At 30.7% G+C, this 22,443-nt stretch overlaps 1 protein-coding gene across 1 annotated transcript in view; it reads right to left on the bottom strand.

Annotated features, from left to right (window-relative positions):
- Positions 1 to 22,443, bottom strand: part of LOC139527390 (mucin-22-like) — a 46,377-nt gene that overhangs the window by 19,953 nt on the left and 3,981 nt on the right. The window contains exons 2-8 of the mRNA XM_071322806.1: positions 12,619 to 12,780; positions 10,697 to 10,762; positions 9,603 to 9,880; positions 6,298 to 6,387; positions 4,115 to 4,501; positions 2,296 to 2,445; positions 1,332 to 1,544 (exon numbers count right to left, since the gene is read on the bottom strand). Of these exons, the coding sequence (XP_071178907.1) occupies positions 1,332 to 1,544; positions 2,296 to 2,445; positions 4,115 to 4,501; positions 6,298 to 6,387; positions 9,603 to 9,851 (1,089 nt within the window). The 5' untranslated portion in view covers positions 9,852 to 9,880; positions 10,697 to 10,762; positions 12,619 to 12,780. The remainder of the gene's footprint in view (positions 1 to 1,331; positions 1,545 to 2,295; positions 2,446 to 4,114; positions 4,502 to 6,297; positions 6,388 to 9,602; positions 9,881 to 10,696; positions 10,763 to 12,618; positions 12,781 to 22,443) is intronic.

Below are 22,443 nucleotides of genomic sequence, written 5' to 3'. Positions count from 1 at the left end.
GTACACGGATTATCATTTTCTATGTTTAGTGGACCGTAAAATTGGGATAAAAACTCTTAACTTGGCATTTAAATTAGAAAGATCATATCACAGGGAACATGTATACCAATTTCAAGTTGATTTGACTTCAACTTTTTCAAAAACTACCTTGACCAAAAACTTTAACCTGAAATTTGCACTATCATTTTTTATGTTCAGTCAAATTGGGGTCAAAACACTAATTTGACAATGAAATTAAAAAGATCAAATCATAGGGCACATATGTACTGGGTTTCAAGGTGATTGGACTTCAACTTCATCAAAAACTACCTTGCCCAAAATGTTAACCTGAAGCGGGACGAACGGACAGAAGGACAGACGGAAGGACGAACGGACGCACAGACCAGAAAACATAATGTCCCTCTACTATCGTAGGTGGGGCATATAAAGAGGAATGACAAATTTCTTGAAGTTGCAATAAGAATACAATATACATCGAACATAATTTGTCAACAAACTATAACTGCTGAAAGATAGGTCGATATTGTAATTTTGAAGTATATTAATAATAAAGTTGTTTGCGCTCAACATCCTCAACAAGACTATATCATAGTATAGCGTCATCGACATAGGTTATATAGAGCGAGAATGCATTTGACCTGGACCCGGTCCAATCAATTCATCCTTCTTGACAATCCAAGTTTCCTTAGCTTGTAAACTGTTGGTAACACAAGGATTCAAGTCAGCGCGGAGAAACGTTTGATCCTTGTTTTTAAGTGGATATATTGGATCGAAACAAAGTTCATATGTTTGTCGGCAATCCAACATTATAAGCACACCATAGAGATGACGTCCCAGTAATACATGTTAGTTACACTCAAGCTTAAAGACCAGAGTTCGAAGATACCAAATTGAAAATAAAAATTCAAACTCGAAACAAAAACAGACAAAGTTATATTTAAAAGATGAAAATTAAAAGACTTTCAACAGTCTTAGAAAAATTAGGGTGTTTTGGTATGGGTAAACACAACAGAGTTAAGTTTCAGTCGCCGCATTTGTCTGTTTTGGATACTATACTGTAAGATATGATTTTAAAAAGATACAACGTCGTCTACATTCACATGTGAAAGTGCAGGAACTCCATCTTCGATAAAGATCGATATAACATTAAATTTGTACAGATTGTAGATTTGTATAGTTGTTTTGTGTATTATTCATAAATGTACAGGATGAGGAGATACACGGCTATTTTTTTTTATTAAACAGCAATTTACATTTTAAATGAAATAATCGGATTTATGGCATTCACCGTTTAAATTGATAAAATCGTTGTTTTTGGAAAGTGAACTTACTTTATAGTTGTTATTAGTATGTTCAATAGACAAATCACTGTCATCACAACTTCTAATTTCGATATGCGGTTGTTGAAGCAAATACCTGTCATCCCTTGCTATCTTCTCACATGTTCTTATTACAAATAAAGACATTCGACTTCTAACAGCTATTCCACAGTTACAGGATGAATGTGTCCATCCGGAACCACAATTGGTAAATAAAACATGAACCTACAAAAGAAAGATCTACTATTGTAGAGTCCAGTTATTTCAAAAGAATATGGAAATACTTTATCATGAACATTAACAATGTATCACTAATTATTTATCAAAATTCTATAAGATAATTTTCGATAAACACTCATGGAAATAGCATGTCATAAATCAATACAGTGGTCAGTGACCGGACATTTAATTACACGTGTATTGTCAGATTAACTCTTCAATCCATTTAAATCCCGGAGGTCATGTTTTGACATATGTGTATTAGTTCGAGATAAAAAATGAAATTTGAATGCTTTTGTTAACCTTGGGACCACAAATTTAGTTCGACTCAACCGAAATTTCGACTCATCCAATTTCGACTCATCAGGAGTCGAATTACATACTTTTGTATGGAATAAAGTTCGGGACCACGTGAAAACTTCGACTCATCCGAAATTTCGAGTCAACCGAGTTCGAGACAACGAGAGTTAACTGTATATGAGTTGCTTTTGATTTTGAAGTTAATTCAAATATCTACTTTAAAGTACAAGATGTCGTTAACGTTGTTATTTTTTTTGATAAATTATAAAGAAATATACTACATCACATAATCGTCAACATAATTATCTTTATAATACAGTTGTCATTTTTTTCTTGCAGACTACAGGTGTAGAACACTGATGAGTTCGTCAGTTTCCTTTGCGCATACTAGTAAATAAAACTGCCCTTTCGGTTATATATAATTATTTATAAAGATGACACTTTGAAGAAACTTTACCCAGTAAGGTCCTCTGTCATTCCTGTATAAAACATATTCTCCAATGTCCATGTAATGATAAGTTTTTCCATCAAAGGTTGTTATATGAGGATCATTGTAAGATTGGCAAAGTCGACCAGTCAGAAGATAGTCTTTATCGAAAACGTTTATCTAAAATATTCAAAAGCGTTTCATGCAAATATCATATACTACTAATTTCCAAATATCTATACAATATAGCGTCATACATATGTAAATTGAATAGATAATAGCAATTCTATCAGTAAACAAATTGAATGAAATGTCATTCATTCATTCTGTCAAAAGTTTTTGTTAACAATAGGATAATCCAGTGATGTTGCAAAGGTGGATAAAACTGGTTTTAATAATAGTCGATGAGATTGAAAGATTTATTTGCAGATTTAAAGATAACATTATTTTCTTTGAGTTTTTTTCGATTAAAAAATCAATAAATAAATTTTATAACTAAAAGCTATAACTTTGAATCACAGAAAACACATTAACTGCAGTCTAAGTACCCGATATAAGTATGATAAAAGTGCAACGAATGAGTAATTCTATAGAACCTTTTAAAATATAATACAGTAACAGTTTTTTTTCAAATTTGACAAACCAAGCTTTTTACCTCGAAACTATAGATACTTATCTTCAATAACCAAAATAAATCGAATCATTCAAAGCCACATTTTAAAATACTATTTAATAATAAAAATTGAATAAAAGGACAAGAAAATAAATAGAACGTTAATTTCAATATTTAAAATCATATAGGTATATCAAACTGCATCACATGTTTTCTTCTTTAAATGTCAATTTTTAACGAAACATAATCTTAACATAAACTGTGTTTTCAAATTAAGATTACCGGCAGTTGCACGGTCAAACGTAACTGAAATATGTTTGTAAGAATTTTGTTAATATGCAAAATGCAAGAAATGAATATTTTAAGTAGCTTGAATCGCATAGTTTGTACACATATGTAACATTAAAGATATAATCACCAGGGGCTTCATCTTTCATTGTGAATCTGGATTGATCCAGATTGATACAGATTCACATGGAGAATAATGAAAAAGGACAATTACACCAAAGAAGAGAAAATTTAAAATGTTTATACATGTATCATTCTTTATTTTGGAGATCACTTATTGCTATTTGTACTTTGTGTTTATAATGGTTATAATAAATAAAACAGTAGAATGAGTCAACTTGTCAATTAGGACCATTCATTCTAACAAGATATTGAAAAAAAGTTCAGCTTCAATTTTGTAAAAAGTAAAATCACAAAAATACTGAACTCCGAGGAAAATTCAATCGGAAATTTCCTAATCACATGGCAAAATCAAATGACAAAGCATATCAAACGAATGTACAACAACTGTCATATTCCTGGCTTGGTATGAGCATTTTCAAATGTAGAAAAGGGTGGATTGAGCCTGGTTTTATAGCGCTGAACATCTCACTTTTACTATAGTGTCATCAAATTCCGTTATATTAACAACGATGCGTGAAAAAAAACAGACATAATAATTAAAATGGCCTAAATATGGGTACAGCAAATCTCATTTTACTTATCATTATAGCTCTTCAGTATTGCTCTCTGTATATGAAAGTTATTCAGATAATAGCCAGAAAATTCTAATTAAGAAAAAAATGTCAACAAAGGACAATACTTCCATGCTTCCTAACACACAAAACGAAACTAGTAAGTTTTTCACCAGCGGCAGTTGTAATTAATAAAACATTGATCCATGCTTTAGAAATTACTTTAATTAACAATCTTTATGTTTCATGTTATTTTTAATAAAGTTTGCTATACCTTAATATCAGGAACTTGCAGGTTCATCCACATGTCATTTAATATCGAAACAGATGTGACTGATAATCTGATATATGCTGTTCTTCCTTGAAAGTTATATAACCCATCACTAAATCCATATACTTGCAGAACTGTATTATTTTGCCAATCAGAACTTCCGAGTTTAAGTCCACAAAACTGAGATTTAAACAAGATATCTTTTTTTGCTAATCCATTGGCACATTGTTTCGTATTTTCATCAATGTTTGGTTGGAAAACGTAAATGTTCTGGTGACACTGTGATTTTCTAAAGTCAGGGTCAGACACAATACATCCTACTGGAACAGTCGAAGTAAGGATAATGTTTACTGACTGGCCTTCCAGAACTGTATATTCATAATGTTCAGGCTGTAAGTATCATATTAGTAAAACTAGATGAGAAGCTTGAAATTTTTATAGTTAAATTGACAGATAATATAAACAGATTAATGTACAGCATATGCAACCGGTCAAACCATAAGAAAAGTAAATATTACGAGTTGAAAATTTTACATACGATACTTCATATCTTACATGTTCATCTTTGGTTAGTTTAACTATGTAACCGTGTTATTGAGACTACCATCGCTATACGAAAGTGTATACAGATTTGTTTTATTCTATACACCAACAACGAAAGACGTTTATCAAAATCACAGTGATTTTTTTTTAGTTTTTAGTGTTGATTTTTGTACCATATCATAAAGTAAAGCTTCTTTAATATAAGAAACTACTTGCAAACTGAAAGGTAAAATTGACGGAGTTGATTTGAACTCTAAGTGATAAATTGAGATATGAAATATTATTTGCATAAGGTACAAATTAGGCATTGAGTGGTATTTTTAAACTTTAAACCCACAAATGATATTTAGCTTACTTTAATTTTTACAGCAATGTTTTCATTTAAAATGAAAATTTTGTATATGGTGTAAACGCATAATTTTTTTTTCAATCACAATACAACATCATTGTAATTGTAATGACGCCTGCAAAATGTAACTTATTGCCTCCCGAAAATATGTAGTAATTGCTGTACTAAACAAATATGACCTTAAATCTGATGTATAGTAGTTGTCGTTCGTTTATGTAATTTATACGTGTTTCTCGTTTCTCAGTTTTTATATAGATTAGACCGTTGGGTTTCCCGTTTGAATGGTTTTACACTAGTAATTTTGGAGCCCTTTATAGCTTTTTGTTCGGTGTGAGCCAAGGCTCCGTGTTGAAGGCCGTACATTGACCTATAATGGTTTACTTTTATAAATTGTTATTTGGATCGAGAGTTGTCTCATTGGCACTCACACCATATCTTCCTATATCTTTTTAGGCTTATCATCATATGACTTATCGATTTGAATTGCTAAAAATTCGCTAATGCCTATCTAATCAACTTATTGCCTACTTTAACATACTAGGAACAGCCTCTCGTATTTGTTAACCTCACAGTTAACCTATATGCAATGTTGTACTTTTTATCATTTATTTTATGACAATATTTATGATGTTTGACTTCTTTGCAATTTATAACATAATGGCACATACTTTTATTGTGGTGTGCACACTTATTTTTAGATGAACAAATATTGTTTGTCTTTTTTTAACAGGAATAATAATTTGTTGTTGAAAGTCGAGGTGGAATTACATTTTTTAACATTTTTTTTTTATTTAATTCGTTTGTGAAACACATTTCTTCGGATACAAATAAATATTTTTCAAAAGTTAGATATTTTTTTAACTTTTTTCCAGAAAACACAAATAGGACAAGCTTTATGTTGCGTAATGTTGTTATTTTAATGTAACATTTAACATTGCCAAACAAGCGGGAGGTTTGGCTAGCCACAAAAAAACAGGTTCAATCCACCATTTTGTTTTCTTTAAATGTCATGTACCAAGTCAGGAAAATAACCATTGTTATATTGTAGTTCGTTTCTGTGTGTGTTATATTTTAGTGTTGTGTTTTTGTTGTGTCGTAGTTTTCTTATATTTGACGGGTTTCCTCAGTTTTAGTTTGTAACCCGGATTTGTTTATTTGTCAATCAATTTATGAATTTCGAACAGCGGTATACTACAGCCTTTATTTAGTCACATAATTTTCATGAAGCAACAACATGAAATAAATCCTTGTCAATGTTTTAACTTTCATATATATGTTTTATTTGAATACTTACAAATATTCCTGCGTTAAAGTCTATGCTTTTATGAAATGGACTAGGTATTGCATTTGTCAAATTATAACGTATTCTTACAGAACAACTGACCTAAAAATGTTTTAAAAAAAAAGATCTGAAATATTGTTCTAGTTGCAACATGCTATTATAAATATAGCCGCATTAACTCTGAAAATCGTCCTTAATATTCATTATTAAACATAACTGAAATGCAGGAGCTAACGTTAAATAGTCTATCTTAAAAAAGTTTTACGGAGCCATTATCCTTTACGAGCACGAACTACAAGCCACAATAAACGATCTGCAATATGTTGTTATAGTAGAATATCCTTTCTTTCAAATTTTGAAAACAGTTGTCTGGTCTGTAAATGTACCGATTGTGTACTATATAATGTGACCGCTTATCAGAGTTTGGATACTATTAGGTCTTTGATTTGTGTTCGTTTGCGTCGTATTTCAAAAGGAATGTCAAAACAAGGAAATTTAGTATCCACGAAAATGCAAGTTTTCATCGATCAACGAAAATAGTACCAACGAAAATTAATGAGTCCACATGATTGTATTACGTCTGTTTCTGTTGTCGACCCAATCGCGTCAATAAAATAGAACTATTAACAACTGTTATAAAGGTGAGAGGTTTCACTAGCTGTAAATGCATGTACCAACGCAGGAATATGACAGTAGTGTTCCAATCGCTCTTTTAGTTGAAAAAGTCTAAACTGATTGATAACAATTTTATGAATTCACTGTCGCCTTAATTTATTTGACTGATGAATTTAGAATATTCGTCGTCCAACGAATTATTCAATGAAACTAATGCATCTTAACATCAAGATTTGAAGTTTCCATTTCTTTAAATAAATTATACCTGCAATGCCGTTCAAAATACAAAGAAACACTATTTTGTAAGGATTGACAATTTTGATTTTCATATATCAAAATATCTATACCAAAACCTATATAATCTTTTCTATAAATAGATGACCTTCTGCTGTTGTGTTTTCTATGGTCGGGTTGTTGTCTCTTTGACACATTCCCCATTTCCATTCTCAATTTTACGTTAATTCACAAATGATTTTAGTAGATTATAATCACCAATTTTGCATTGAATCGCATTACTATGTAAAGTTTTTGAAACAGACAAGGGTATCTAATTTTGATTTCTCCGACTACCTAAGGATTTTACAGATAAGATTAAAACACTTACAACAATTTTTATAATAATCAAAATATTATTTCAAACCTGAAACACTATAAAAACACCTTTCGCCGCGTGAATTTATATATTTTTCGCTAGAAATAAAATTGAAATTACATGATTTCAAAAGACGAGGAAATATCAGTTTTACATGTAAAAAGGGAGAAGTGGTCTGATTGTCAATGTGACAACTATCCACAAGGGATCAAATTACACAGAAATTTACAATTATAGGTAACGTACGGCCGTCAATCAACAATGAACAAAGACCATCCAAAATAGTCAGCTATAACCGGCTGCAAAACGACAATGTTAAACAATTCAAACGGGAAATCTAACGGCCTAATTTATGTACAACAAATGAACGAAAAACAAATATTTAACAAATAAACAAACAACAGTTACAGTTTATTTCGGACATAGCTTTTGTGGCATATTTCGTACTTTAAGGACATTATGTATGTGAAAATTTAAGGTGTGTGTAATCTTTCTTCATAATGTCAAAGTGGTTTAATACATCTCCTCAAAAGATAACAAACAAGAATGTGTCCCCAGTACACGGATGTCCCATCTGCACTATCATTTTCTATGTTCAGTGGACTGTGAAAATGGGAGAAAATCTCTAATTTGGCATTGAAATTAGAAAGATCGTATCATAGGGAACATGTGTACTAAGTTCCAAGTTGATTGGACTTCAAATTCTTCAAAAACTACCTCGACCAAAAACTTTATCCTGAAACGGGACGAACGGACGAACGGAATAACGGACGAACGGACGAACGAACGGACGCACAGACCAGAAAACATAATGCCCATAAATGGGGCATAAAAACTTAAAAACTTTGATAAATGTCTTGATATGTTTTTTTTTCCATTCTATTTGTTGATCTTATATTAAAAAAACTTAACATTTCTAAAAGAGTAAATCAATTACAAAATGGAGATTCGAAATTCACAAACGTAGGAGAGAATGACCAAACGTCTGCATAATTTTTGAAAGGATGATTTAAATTCGTTACTGGGAATTCAATGTTCAATGGCTTTTCTATAAAAGGCATTCCTCTATAAAGATTATCTTGATATGCAATGCAAACTCTAGAATATCGTATAAACTGTCAGATATATCCTCAGACGGAAAGCGACCATTAGACAAACACTTCACCTAATATAGAAAATTAACTGAGCGACACAAATCCAACCAAAAAAATGGGGATTATCTCACTGCTGTGAAAAAGTATGCAAATCCTGATCCACACGTAGAACTTATCGTATTGCTTAAAGGAGTACAAACCTGGTCATAAGTCTCAATCGGTAGATAACAATCTAGGAATTGAGAACGATATTTCCGTTACGACAATAGAAACATATATGTCGTCAAATGTGAAAAGATAACGGTCAACCACCTCGTCATGGTGTCCGTTAAATTTGCGAAAGGATCATTCAAGCTTCACCACTTGAAGCTCTTCAATAAATACAATAAAATTAATAAAGAACAAACTCTCGACTCAATATCATGTCTCAATGAGGCTATATATACAGAACGCTTATAATTAAAGATTGAGCGATGAACTAATGTTGCGTACATGTAATTCCGGAGGTCTTTGATTACACTGTGTCTTCATAACACATCTCCGATTTTTATACTACCCTTTTACCGATTTGGTAATTGACAATTTTGTAAAGATAAAAATGTTTTTACGAGTTTTATTTCAAGATAAGAAGAACAATAAATGTAATACAAAGTCAGTTTAATGCAACTGTCAAGCTTTTTGTATTATGATAAATACATACCACCTGTATGCTTGTAATTTTTAACTTTTTTTTTATATTAGAGGAAATTTAAAATTGACAGTATATACATAAAGAAACTTAAAAAGTAGATACAAATCAAGGGTCCATTTGATTGTTTTCAAGATATAAACTATTGAAAATTTGGCGGGAAATGAGTCATTCTATGTTTTTTTTTATACCTTTTTTTTTTATCAGTGTGCATTTTTTAATGAATAAAACCAGAAGACTCCGAAAATGTGTCAAAAACAAGAGACGCGAACAACCTAAAGAATAATAGTGGGTAGCAATATCAGTTTCTTTATCTATGAAACTTTACCTTCATATTCAAATGATGTGTATTTCTCCGGTCATAATTCGTCAGATCTGTTGTGTTCACTTGTATATAGGACATATTTATCACTTTTTTAACGAAGTCCCCATTTATATGCCAAAATATATCATATACATAATTTCCTTCTGACACTTCATCAAATTTACATCGGAAAACAGGCGCAAGGCTTGGTGTTTTGGGATAAAGAGGTATGGACTCAAATATATCTCCTTCCACAAGAACAGGTTCTACCATCGGCAATACAATTTCTTTTGGATAAAACGCTTTAAAAGAAATGACAATTGCACAGTGTAATTAACTTTCTACTGACACCTTTATCACAAATATACACTTAAAAAAACTGATAGTGCACATTTCAAGGTGAACACACATGATAGTTTGAAATTACTATCCAACAAGCAACAATTGTAATTCAACAAATAAATCTGTATTATTTCATACGTATAATTGTTCTTATACGAATATATTTCCTGGTTTCATTCTTCTGGAATAAGCATAATATGCAAATAACTGTTGTAATCATTGTTGATTCATAAGTCCTCATAGCGATCCAAGTTATACCATTGACATATCTTTTAACAAATACTAGAGAAAATTTGGAAAATGTTAAACGTTACAAAGTAACGTATTAATTGAATTGCCGAAATTGAAATAACAGACGTTAATTTTCTGATTTGTAACATAGATTTAAACTCTCTTGAAGGTTCTCAACACTATTTTGACAATGCTCACATTTGTATATGGAAAATTACGTTTTGTCGTCAATTATATATGAAGCAGACTATAAGTTTTACTAATTAATCATAAAAAATCATTTGAAATACGCTCTCCTCCCTAAAAAAAAGTAATCAGTTATATCAGACAATTTTTTATTTTTTTTTATTTTGATGTGTATACCACACTTGATAATATGTTAAATACATGAATAAATTAAACCAGTATTGTGTACTTGGCATAAGCTTTACCACTTTCATTACAGTTCTCGTACTCCATCGACTTATTAAAAAGGCTTATGAAGTACTTTGAAAAAATAATTTAAAATAATACACACTACTTACATGAAAAAATATATTACTTACAGCTACATCCAGGATAATAACCATTGTCCGAGGAAAAACCATGAGGACAACGTACTGCACCACTTCCTATTGAAATATAATATAATTCATACTGGTTTTCACAAACATATTAATGTTTAAGGTTTCTCCAGTCTTTATGATTTATCTACACGTTTACCTTTCTCATATTTGTTTAACCTAGAACTTGAATTATATTAAGAAACATTTTTTATTGTTCGAATTTATCTAGAATCATGACTTTTGATTGCAGCTGAATAACATACAAACGAATTGATATCAAATATGTACATATATTTAAGAAGAAATATCATTATAATGTCTGCTGTAAGGAATATGAAAATTAAAATCACATTGAAACTGAACTCCGATGAAAGTTTAAAATTGAAAGTCCCCAATCAAATGGCAAAACCAAAAGCTCGAGCACATCGAGCACATCAACAATTGCAATATTCGTGACTTTTTGTTATATAGAAAATTGTGAATTCAACCTGGTTTTATAGCTAGCCAACCCTGTATGACAGTCGCAACAAATTCCTTTATATTGACAACGATGTGTGAATACAACAAACAGACATAATAGGTAAACAAAATGTCTATTTTTTGTGTTGGTTTATGTATTGTACCTGTTTTTGTTTTCTGTAATTAGTTAATACTTCAGTTTTATCATGTATATCTTTTATATTCATTTGATTAAATTTACTGTTTGCAATAGCATTAATTGTTCTAAATAATAAGGATGTTCTTATCCCAAGCAGAAAACCCTTGTCGTATTTGACACAACCTTTTCGAACTTTTAATCCTCAGTGCTGTACATTTTTGTACTTGTTTTGACTTTCGTACTTATATATCTGGGTGTCACTGGTAAGTCTTGTGTGGACGAGGCGCGCTTCTGGCGTATTGAATTTAAAACCTGGTGGCTTTTGTTAGTTATTATTCATGTGTTTCTTTGTTTAATATGTTCTCCTATTTATTTGTATTGTAGTCCTGTAATGTTATGTTGTCATTTTAATGTTATACTCAACATTGCCATTAAAGCGGGAGGTTTGACATGCTACAAAACCAGGTTCAACCGCACAATTTTTTCTTTAAAAAAAATGTCCTGTACCAATGTAAGTCATTAATATGACCATTGTTATATTATAGTTCGTTTTTGTGTGTGTTACGTTTTAACGTTGTGTCGTTTGTTTTCTCTTATATTTGAGTGTGAATTCACATTACTATAAGACGTGTCACGGTACTTGTCTATCCCAAATTCATGTATTTGGTTTTGATGTTATATTTCTTATTCTCATCGGATTTTGTCTAAGTCCGTTTCTGTTTGTGTTACATTTAAATGTTGTGTCGTTGTTCTCCTCTTATATTTAATGCATTTCCCTTAGTTTTAGTTTGTTACCCCGATTTTGTTTTTTGTCTTCTGATTTACGAGTTTTGAACAGCGGTATACTACTGTTGCCTTTATTTATATATATATAAAAAAAAAAAAAAAAAAATGTTATTGGGAAAAATATTTTACCCTGTTCAGAAGGAAAAAACAAGGAGTCACATCTGACATAAATTCAGAAACCTCAGCTAAGTACATCCTTAATATTTGAGTTTTCTATTTGCTAAGTTTCTGATGTTTGAAATTTAAATACATTTGTTGATGTTTGTTTAATGAGTTCATTTCATAGATTTGTTCTATTAATTTTGGAAGTTATAAGATAATAACTGTTTTTTATTCTTAAACATACTTGCAAATACCATCATTTTTTGTTTTCTTGATTAAACTGCAGTTTTGACAATGAACAAATAATGGTCTTTCTGAAGGATATCACGGAAACATGCATCATGGTTAGTTTACATAAAAGCTTGCAAGATGTAAGCTGAATTTCAGATCAGATAAGTAAAAATAAAACAAAAATATATTTTGTGGAATACTTTACCGAAGCAATATGCAGAATTTTGGGTTGTGTTTTGAAGATAGTACACGTAAAACGTTCCACAGTTGGTTATAGTAATATAAATAGATTTCTCACATATATGATCAGCAGTTTGAACGCAAGCCTCTGCGGTCAAATTTTTATCACCATATTCTGGGAGAGACCCTGCAATATAAATATCAAATAAACCCATACAGCATAAACGAGGGAATGTCTTCTCCTTTTCGGAAATGTTTTAGTCTTATATGTTTAAGTAAAAGGATAATTGGTAATAACAGCATTGAAAAGTATTGCAAAGCATTATAGAAATATATTAGTATAACATATATTAAAATAATATATATATGTAAATTGTCTTAATGAATGAATAACTAAATGTATTTGCTAATTGAAAATTAAGTTGATTACAATGATTTAAGACAGCAGAGAAGATGGTTCTTCTAAGGGCATACAATACAGTTTTGATTCCGTATTTAAATTTTGATGAAAATTTGCATGTAGGCTATTTTTAACCTGATTAAATCAAATATGTAATAAAAAATATACTTTCATGATCTACTTTTTGAGTAAATTGAGGTTAAAATTTCAGATATTTCCTAAAAATACGGATTTGTGGACATATTTTTCTTTTCGATAGAAATACATAACTTTTTTGTTTTAAAAGATAAACATGATCTGTGTTTTGTTAAATCATTTGTAATTTGTGTGTTATATAGATATTGCATACATTTGTAATTTTTATTTTTACAAATAACTCAAATTAATCAAATGATCAAGAATGTAGGAAAAAACCGTCATTTTTTGCTGCATATTAATCAGATGAAAAAAAAGCGTTATTTCCTTTTTCTTAAAATTTGATACGCATACTCTTCTAACGTAATCAAACCAAATGTCATTTTAAAAAAAAGAGGGGTTCATGAACTCGTTTTTAAGTTAAATCAGTTTGAATGATAAAAATCAGCCGACAACTGCATCTGTTCCCGATAAGTCACCGTTTGATGTCGCGAAAATAACAATTTACGTTAGCAACGTCATTAGCTCCCCTGTAACTGTATCGTACGCCCTTAATTGGTTATTACTAAGACTTGAATACAAAATGAAAAGAGTGAGCTATTTATACTGTAATTTTATGATGTCTCTAGTCTGTTCAAAGGGTCAGAGTGTCCTACTTAATTAAACGGATAAATTGTTGAAATAAGATGGCATGTTCTCACGTGCATAGATATTTCCCCATCTTTTCCTTGTCTCGATTTTTTTATCACAGTATTTGACTCAATGATTAACTTTACTTGCATTACATAGATTTATGTCTGAAAAGTGATGATCGATGTTTAAATATCGAGAGCGGAGATATAAACGAGTAAACATAAATTTATAACTAGCGTGTATTAAAAAGAGTGTATTAATGACCGATGGACATATAACAGCCAAAAAAACTCACATTATAATAATAATAATAATAATAATAATGATAATGGTTTGCCTTAGCAGGGTAAAATTTAAAAGCACATAAACTATACGATACCATATGAGAAATATCTAAGCGACATATTGCGAAAAAACATTTATCGCAAGAACAAAATTTGGCGGAAGAAAAAAAAATAATCATAAGAAAAACAATAAGTCTTTCCACAGAAAAGTGGAAAGACTTAATAATAATAATAATTAAAATCCAATTGTTCAGAGAATAATTGAAAGTCTTTCCACATCAAAGACATTTTAATAAGAAGATAGTTTCTTCGTACTGAATTGATAAATAATGGTTTAATTATATTTTTGAGTGATATAAGGGAGATAATATGCTACTTCCGGTGAAATGAATGTCACTTCCGTTCTCATATGATAGCTTCTTTCACACTGATTCCAAAAATATATAGTTTCTATATACTTTTGTATGTAGAATGGGGGATAATTGGCCACTTCCGGTTTGTTGGGTGTCATTTTTAGTCTTCAGTTATCAGTTTATGTATCTATATGACAAAATATATGGATTCTGAGTAATTTATATGAAAAAATTGCAAAAAAAGCTACTTCCGGTTTTCTTAAGGTCACTTCCGGTTGTCATTTTCCAAGGTTATTTGTCACCTTACCTTTTGTACAAGGTCAAATGCCTTTGTAATGAACTTAGTTGAAGTTTTAATCAAATAACCTCATATCAAGACATTTCAGGGGCACCAACTCCTATAAGATGCCATTTATTTGTATCAGACGTAATGTAGCATATCTTCATAAAAATAAAGCAGACATTTTGCACTTGTTCTTTTATATGTATCTTTCAAAGTGTCAGAGAAAATGCAAAAACAAGCAAAAGTCACAATTGAGAACTTGACCTTGACCTTTGACCTTGACCTAGTTTTCTAATTTAGGACCCATGGGACTCAAATACAAACATTCCAGGGTTATATGATTAACGGTTTATGAGTTAAAAAAACATTCCGTAAAGGTAGATAACTCCTATAAAATTTCATCGAATCGCTTCGATCCAAATTAGCCAAAAATTCCTGTGGATATAATGAACAACTTGTAAAACGAATTTTGTCGATATCTTTTTTTTGTTACGAAGGAGATGAACTCTGATGATAAACAGTGAATAGGGAGATAACTCTTACAAAGAAAATGGTTCGCCTTAGCAGGGTGAAATTTAAAAGCGCATAAACTATACGATACCATATGAGAAATATCTAAGCGACATATTGCGAAACAAACATTTATCGCAAGAACAAAATTTGGCGGAAAAAAAAAAAAAAATAATAATTAAAAGCCAATTGTTCAGAGAACAATTGAAGGTCTTTCCACCGGTAAAGATCTATTTTGATATAAAAATATTAAAAATCAGTCTAAAATGTCACTTCCTATGGCTTTATGATGTATAAATATGAATTTAAAGCAAAGGTCAAAATCTAGAACGTCCTATTAACCAATGACCTTGAGCTCATTTTCAAGGTCACAAACCAAGGACCTCAAATCAAAAGATGCAAGGTCTTATAATATGTATGGATAATGAGTTACATCACTTTATGCATAATTCTAAATATAAGATGGGCCAAAACTCCCATTTATTGTTTACGCACCCTTTCAACCAAAATACAAAAGTTACGACATGTCGTAACTAACAATTTAGTAAAAAGAACATGTCGATATGTTATACGGTTTTTGAAGAAAAGTGAAAATAAGCCAAAATCAAAATTTATGAAATGACCTTGACCTTTGACCTTGACCTAATTTTCATTTTTTTGGACCAAGGACCTTAAATCAAAAGACCCTAGGTCTCTATTACCTATGGTTTACCGGTTAGAAATGCATATTACTAATATCAAATGCAAAAGGGGGAATAACTCTCATATGGAGTGTTCATATCGCTTCGGTTAAAATAGGACAAATCATGCGAAGGATATAACGAGCAATTTAATAAAATAAATTTGTCGCATTTTTCTACGGTTACGGAGGAGATGCACTCTGATGATAAACAGTGAAAGGGGAGATAACTCTTACAAAGAAAATGGTTTGCCTTAGCAGGGTGAAATTTAAAAGTGAATAAACTATACAATACCATATGAGAAATATCAAAGCGACATATTGCGAAACAAACATTTATCGCAAGAACAAAATTTGGCGGAAGAAAAAAAAAAAATAAAAAAAATAATCAGAACAAATACAATAGGTCTTTCCACAGAAAAGTGGAAAGACCTAATAATCAGAACAAATACAATAAGTCTTGTCACTTCCGGTCTCATATGATAGCTTCTTTCACACTGATTCCAAAAATATAAAGTTTCAATATACTTTTGTATGTAGAATGGGAGATAATTGGCCACTTCCGGTTTGTTGGAAGTCATTTATAGTCTTCAGTAATCAGTTTATGTATTTATATGACAAAATATATGGATTCTGAGTACTTTTATATGAGAAAAATTGAAAAAAGGCTACTTCCGGTTTTCTCAAGGTCACTTCCGGCAGTAATTTTTCAAGGTCATTTGTCACCTAACCTTTTGTACAAAGTCAAATGCCTTTATAATGAACTTAGTTGAAGTTATAATCAAATAACCTCTTATCAAGACCTTTCAGGGGCACCAACTCCTATAAGATGCCATTAAATTGTATCAGACTTAATGTAGCATATTTTCATGACAATAAAGCAGACATTTTACACTTGTTCTTTTATATGTATCTTTCAAAGTGTCAGAGAAAATGCAAAAACAAGCAAAATTCACAATTGAGAAGTTGACCTTGACCTTTGACCTTGACCTCATTTTCTAAGTTAGGACCTAGGGGCCTCAAATAAAAACGTTCTAGGGTTATACGGTTAACTGTTGATGAGTTAAAAAAACATACCGACAAATTTAATTTGTAAAGGCAGATAACTCCTATAAAATTTCATCGAATCGCTTCGTTCCAAATGAGCGAAAAATTCCGGAGGATATAATGAACATTTTGTAAAAAGAATTTTGTCGATAACTTTTTTTGTTACGAAGGAGATGCACACAGATGATAAACAGTGAATAGGGAGATAACTCTTACAAAGAAAATGGTACGCCTTAGCAGGGTGAAATTTAAAAGCGCATAAACTATACGATACCATATGAGAAATAATAATAATCAGAAGAAAAACAATAAGTCTTTCCACAGAAAAGTGGAAAGACTTAATAATTAGAAGAAAAACAAAAAGTCTTTCCACATAAAAGTGGAAAGACTTAATAATAATAATGTACTATGCAAACATGTACATAATCAATTGTAAGCCAAATATACGTTCAGGTATATCAAAGTATCAGAAAATTGATACGATACGTCTTTAAATGTCCCACTTCTAGTAAAATAGATACTGTATTTGTTTCCAAACACTGATAAATGCATTGGTGGGAGCATGAGTATGCTAAATAATACATATTCTTTTAAATAATAAGCCCGACCAGTTGAATGCAGCTGTTTTAATGATTCGAAATAGGTTTTCACTTTTTTAATTAGGATCATTGTGTAATCAAAAACTGAATATTTTCAGAATACCTTTATATTAGAATAAGTTACCAAAAAAGCCCTAGATTAAACTTATAAATTGTAAAGCATGTTTTTACATTTCTACTGGCTAATTAGTTATCAAAGATACCAGAACTATAATTTAGTACGCCAGACGCGCGTTTCGTCTACATAAGACTCATCAGTGACGCTCATATCAAAATATTTATGAAGCCAAACAAGTACAAAGTTGAAGAGCATTGTGGATCCAAAATTCCAATAATTTGTGCCAAATACGACTAAGGTAATCTATGCCTGGGATAAGAAAATCTTTAGTTTTTCGAAAAATTCAAAGTTTTGTAAACAGGAAATTCATACAAATGACCACATTATTATTGATATTCATGTCAACACCGAAGTGTTAATACTGACATAATAACCAATACATTATCACATGAAAGTATCAAGGAGCATACAATTTTGACATAAACAAAACATTATATCCCAATATTTAAGAAAATATGATTTTCTAAGGACTTCCGTGCAGAACAAATATGTAGTCCAGAGGACTAAAATGATTTGATGAGGGACATAAATCACAGGTAGCTTCAACTCGTACGAATATTTGTTTTTTACCATTTTTTAATTAACCATAGAAATTAAGCTTAGTCTTTTTACTCGAAAAATTAATGAGTACACCTCTGACTATACCTATTCGTTCAAATGAACCCTTTGTTGTAATTATATAAATCTATCTAAAATAAATCCCTATAAACTTTCATGTAACAATCATTATTTCATGAAATGTATAAGTAGTTATCAAAACACTACAAACCAGTAAGTCTTAAATGGCCTATATCCGTAATCGACTGCACTGATTTTTACTCGAAAAATTGGTCTGAATTTTACTTGACATTACTCGACCCCAGTCAGTTTTAGTTTGTTACCCCGATTTTGTTTTTTGTCCATAGATTTATGAGTTTTGAACAGCGGTATACTACTGTTGCCTTTATTTAACCGTACTCGACTGTAATGATTCGTACTTGACCATTATCTTTGACATTGAAATTAGTCTGAAGTATTACTCGACCAGTTTGAAACAGTCTTAACCCGTTCTCGACCTGTACTCGACCTATTTTCTTCAGTCTTAACCATAGTCAAACTAAAGGTCTGAACAATACTCGACCTTTCTGAACAATACTTGACCAAATTACCTCTTCTTTTTTTTTTAAATTTCCTCTTAACTTAGATGACAGCAGTCACAAAAAATAAACATATATATAAAAAATCTGATTTTTACATCCTTAGTTGATTCTTAGATTTATCAAATAAAGAAGGTTAACTCAGATTATCTTATATGATAATTTTATTTTATTAATTTTAAAGTTTGAGTGATAATTATGATAAATAAAATATCTTATTTTACCTAAACTACACTTATAATGAGGACAATAAAACCTTATTTAGTATGTTTGGGTGCTTCTTGTTTGGCATGTTTTTTTAAACTTAGTTTTCCACAATATCTAACTAAAAACTACATAGGTTTCATAATTATATACTATAGTAATATAATTATCTTTTTAATGGGGTAAATGTAGCAACAGCCAACAAAATCACTTTAATTGTTCAACCTTATATTAGAAATATACCTTTTAATATAATTTGGGATATATTGTATGTGATAAAAATCAAATTGAAAAAAGAATCAAAATTAGAGAAATTAATAAAAGTGATAAAATTGTTCTTCTGATTAGTGGTGAAGTAAAAATCCTTACGTCCTGTTTGGGGCAAACTCATTAAACAAATCACACCTGGTCAGAGTTTTAAATTCTAAATAACATGCATCCAAAATTGCTACATTCTGTACATCTTACATCACAAGGCCTTTTGAATTCACTAGATAAGTAATACACGAGTGAAAAGAGAATAGGGCTTTCTTTTTACCTGTAAAACACACAAGTACTTATGCAATTAAACCTAATTCAGTGCTTCCTATATGCCATATCTTTTATTTTGACAAAAAAATATTTAAGTTTAAATGAAATGAATAAAAGAAATTATTGAAACTTTGGAACACATTTCCGTTTTAAAAGGTTATCAAGGATTACTCTGGAAGTTTGATTATAATGATTATATAAATTCATGTTTTTACAAAGCAAAGGTGTCATTTTTTAAATTGATTGTGTTGCTTTATATAATATTTAAGATGCATTTTATTCCAAAAAATCCAAAAAATCGCTGCATTATTTACTTCACTCAACTGACACCCTAAATCTATATTAGGCTTCAGTTAAAATTGTTTATATATATAATAATCAACAAATATATCTGAAATTTTCAAAATGTTTGAATAACATTGAAATTATCAATCACAATTCAGTTTTGAGATAATTTGATCAGCTTGTTTTACTTTTTATTTTCATGGTTTTATATATATATATTTGCTATCATGTACTGCAGTACGCCGCTAGATTAAAACTGACGAGGAAAGGTAACACACGGCCACTGAAAGCTTTATTTTTGTAGAGCCCAGATGGTCTTGTGGTTTAGCGGGACGGCTGCAGTGCAGGCGATTTGGTGTCACGATATCACAGTAGCATGGCTTCGAATCCCGGCGAGGGAAGAACAAAAAATTTGCGAAAGCAAATTTACAGATCTAACATTGTTAGGTTGATGTTTAGACGAGTTGTATACATATATATATATATATATATATATATGTATATATATATATAAATTGTATTAATTTCAAGATTTTGAAAGCGTCTTAATTTGAATTGACATGATTCATTTGTCGTGCTATTACCGTGGAAGGATATCTGTTATCCGAAATATCTAACATATTGTTCGTTTTATTGTGTTGTTGGTGATGTTGTACCCTTTTAGACTTGTTATATATTATATTTTGTAGTGTACTGAATCATAATTATATGATCCATCGCCCCGTAAGATTTATCGTTGACTATTTATTCAGTCATTTAATATACTAAAAATTGAATTCTGTGTCCACACTAGTAGAAATATAAATTAAATTAAATTTCAAAATGCTCTTAAGGTCCTTTTATTCCCTACATTTTTCTCCAACCGGTTTCACATCTTTGTGATAATCATGGATGAATGTAACTAACGGTAACGTAACGTCACGATACTAAGTCTGTAACAATGCATTAAAGGGACGTAACCCTTACAAAAGTAACGTCTTATCTGTTTAGGCTTGTTTTGTACTTCTGTATAAACATATTTTCTTTATTAATTCTCATTTCTTCGGTGAACTGGTCGTCACATTGGTAAAAAGGGAAAACATAGTATTTGGGTGATTTGGTGCTAGCGCATAAATCCAGGTGTTCACTTACGTTAATCATCCTAATTTCTTTATGTCGGATTTGTTGACGGTGAACAGTAAATCGTTTCCGTAAAGTGTTTCCTGTTTGTCTAATATAATCCTTTTGACACCCATTACATTTGATGACATAAATTAAATTGCTCGATGCACATGTAAAAGAGTTTTTAATAGTGAAAATCTCTCCTGATTTAAATTCATATGACTGTCCTTCCATAATATTTTGACAAATACTGCAATTTGTACGTCCGCTTTTTTTTTACAGAAGGAATTGTATCATCTTTGCTTAATTTCGCGCTGGGGAGTAATTTCTTCAATGTGAGATACCAAGAATAATTAATCTATCTAACTTATCATTATCAGCACCAGAGATTCAAATACTTTCAAAGGGACTAAAATTTACCCCGACTCCACAACATCAAATTATAATGAGGTTAAAGATGACATTTCAAATTTCTGTCGAAAATTACGTTTGACAGAAGAATTATTTGATAAAGAGAACCCAGACGAATCTATTGTCCGGAATAAAAGTACTTATAAATCGTCAAAGGGTATGAACAAAGCATTAGATACATTTTGTGATCATATAACAAATTTTCCCTTTAACGAAATACAAAGTCCGAAATGCCGACCAAATACAAGTCGTCAGGAATGGTAAACAATATACAAATCAAAAAATAACAAAGATATAATAATCAAAGAAGCAGACAAAGGAAGTGCCGTGGTAGTTATGGATCTTAATTACTATATAAATATAGCCAATAACTTATTACAGGACAATACTTATTATGAAAAAGTAAAGAATTACAATCAGTCAAAAATAAAAAGCAAATTAATAGCCTGCATCCACTTACCAAGAAAAGGATTAACCGACAAAGAATGCGATCACCTAAAAAATTTTAAATGTAAAAGCAGTAATTTTTACGGACTTCCAAAAATTCACAAAAGTAATGTTATTAGGGAATCTTGTAAAAATTCAAAGTCAGAATGTGTGAATATACCACATCCTAACGATCTGAAATTGAGACCAATTGTAGCAGGTCCTTCTTGTGAAACACATAGACTAAGTAATTTTCTAGATATTCTTTTGAAACCAATACTTAAACATATACCAAATTTTGTCCGAGATGACTTAGAAATGTTGAACCATCTTCCCAGAACAGTTTGCAAAGACAGCATTGTGGTTTCTTTTGATGTAGTTAACCTGCATACAACCATACCACATGAATATGGACTAATAGCTATTGAATTTTGGCTTGAAAAATTTCCATCCGAAGTACCTGATCGGATAGAGAAGAAATTCATTATTGAAGGAATTAAATTTATTCTTCAAAATAACTACTTCAATTTCAACGGGGAATTTTACAGACAGATATCTGGTACAGCCATGGGAACAAAAGTTGCCCCAACCTATGCAAATTTAGTAATGGCGTATTTGGAGACTCAAATGTACGAACGATCCAAATTACAGTTCGGTTCCCAATTCCACATATATATTTTAGATAATTGGAAACGTTACTTAGATGGCTGTTTTA

Source organism: Mytilus edulis, chromosome 1 (assembly GCF_963676685.1).
Source record: "Mytilus edulis chromosome 1, xbMytEdul2.2, whole genome shotgun sequence".
Taxonomy (NCBI): Eukaryota; Metazoa; Mollusca; class Bivalvia; order Mytilida; family Mytilidae; genus Mytilus; species Mytilus edulis.
This window is presented reverse-complemented; position numbering and strand designations above follow the sequence as displayed.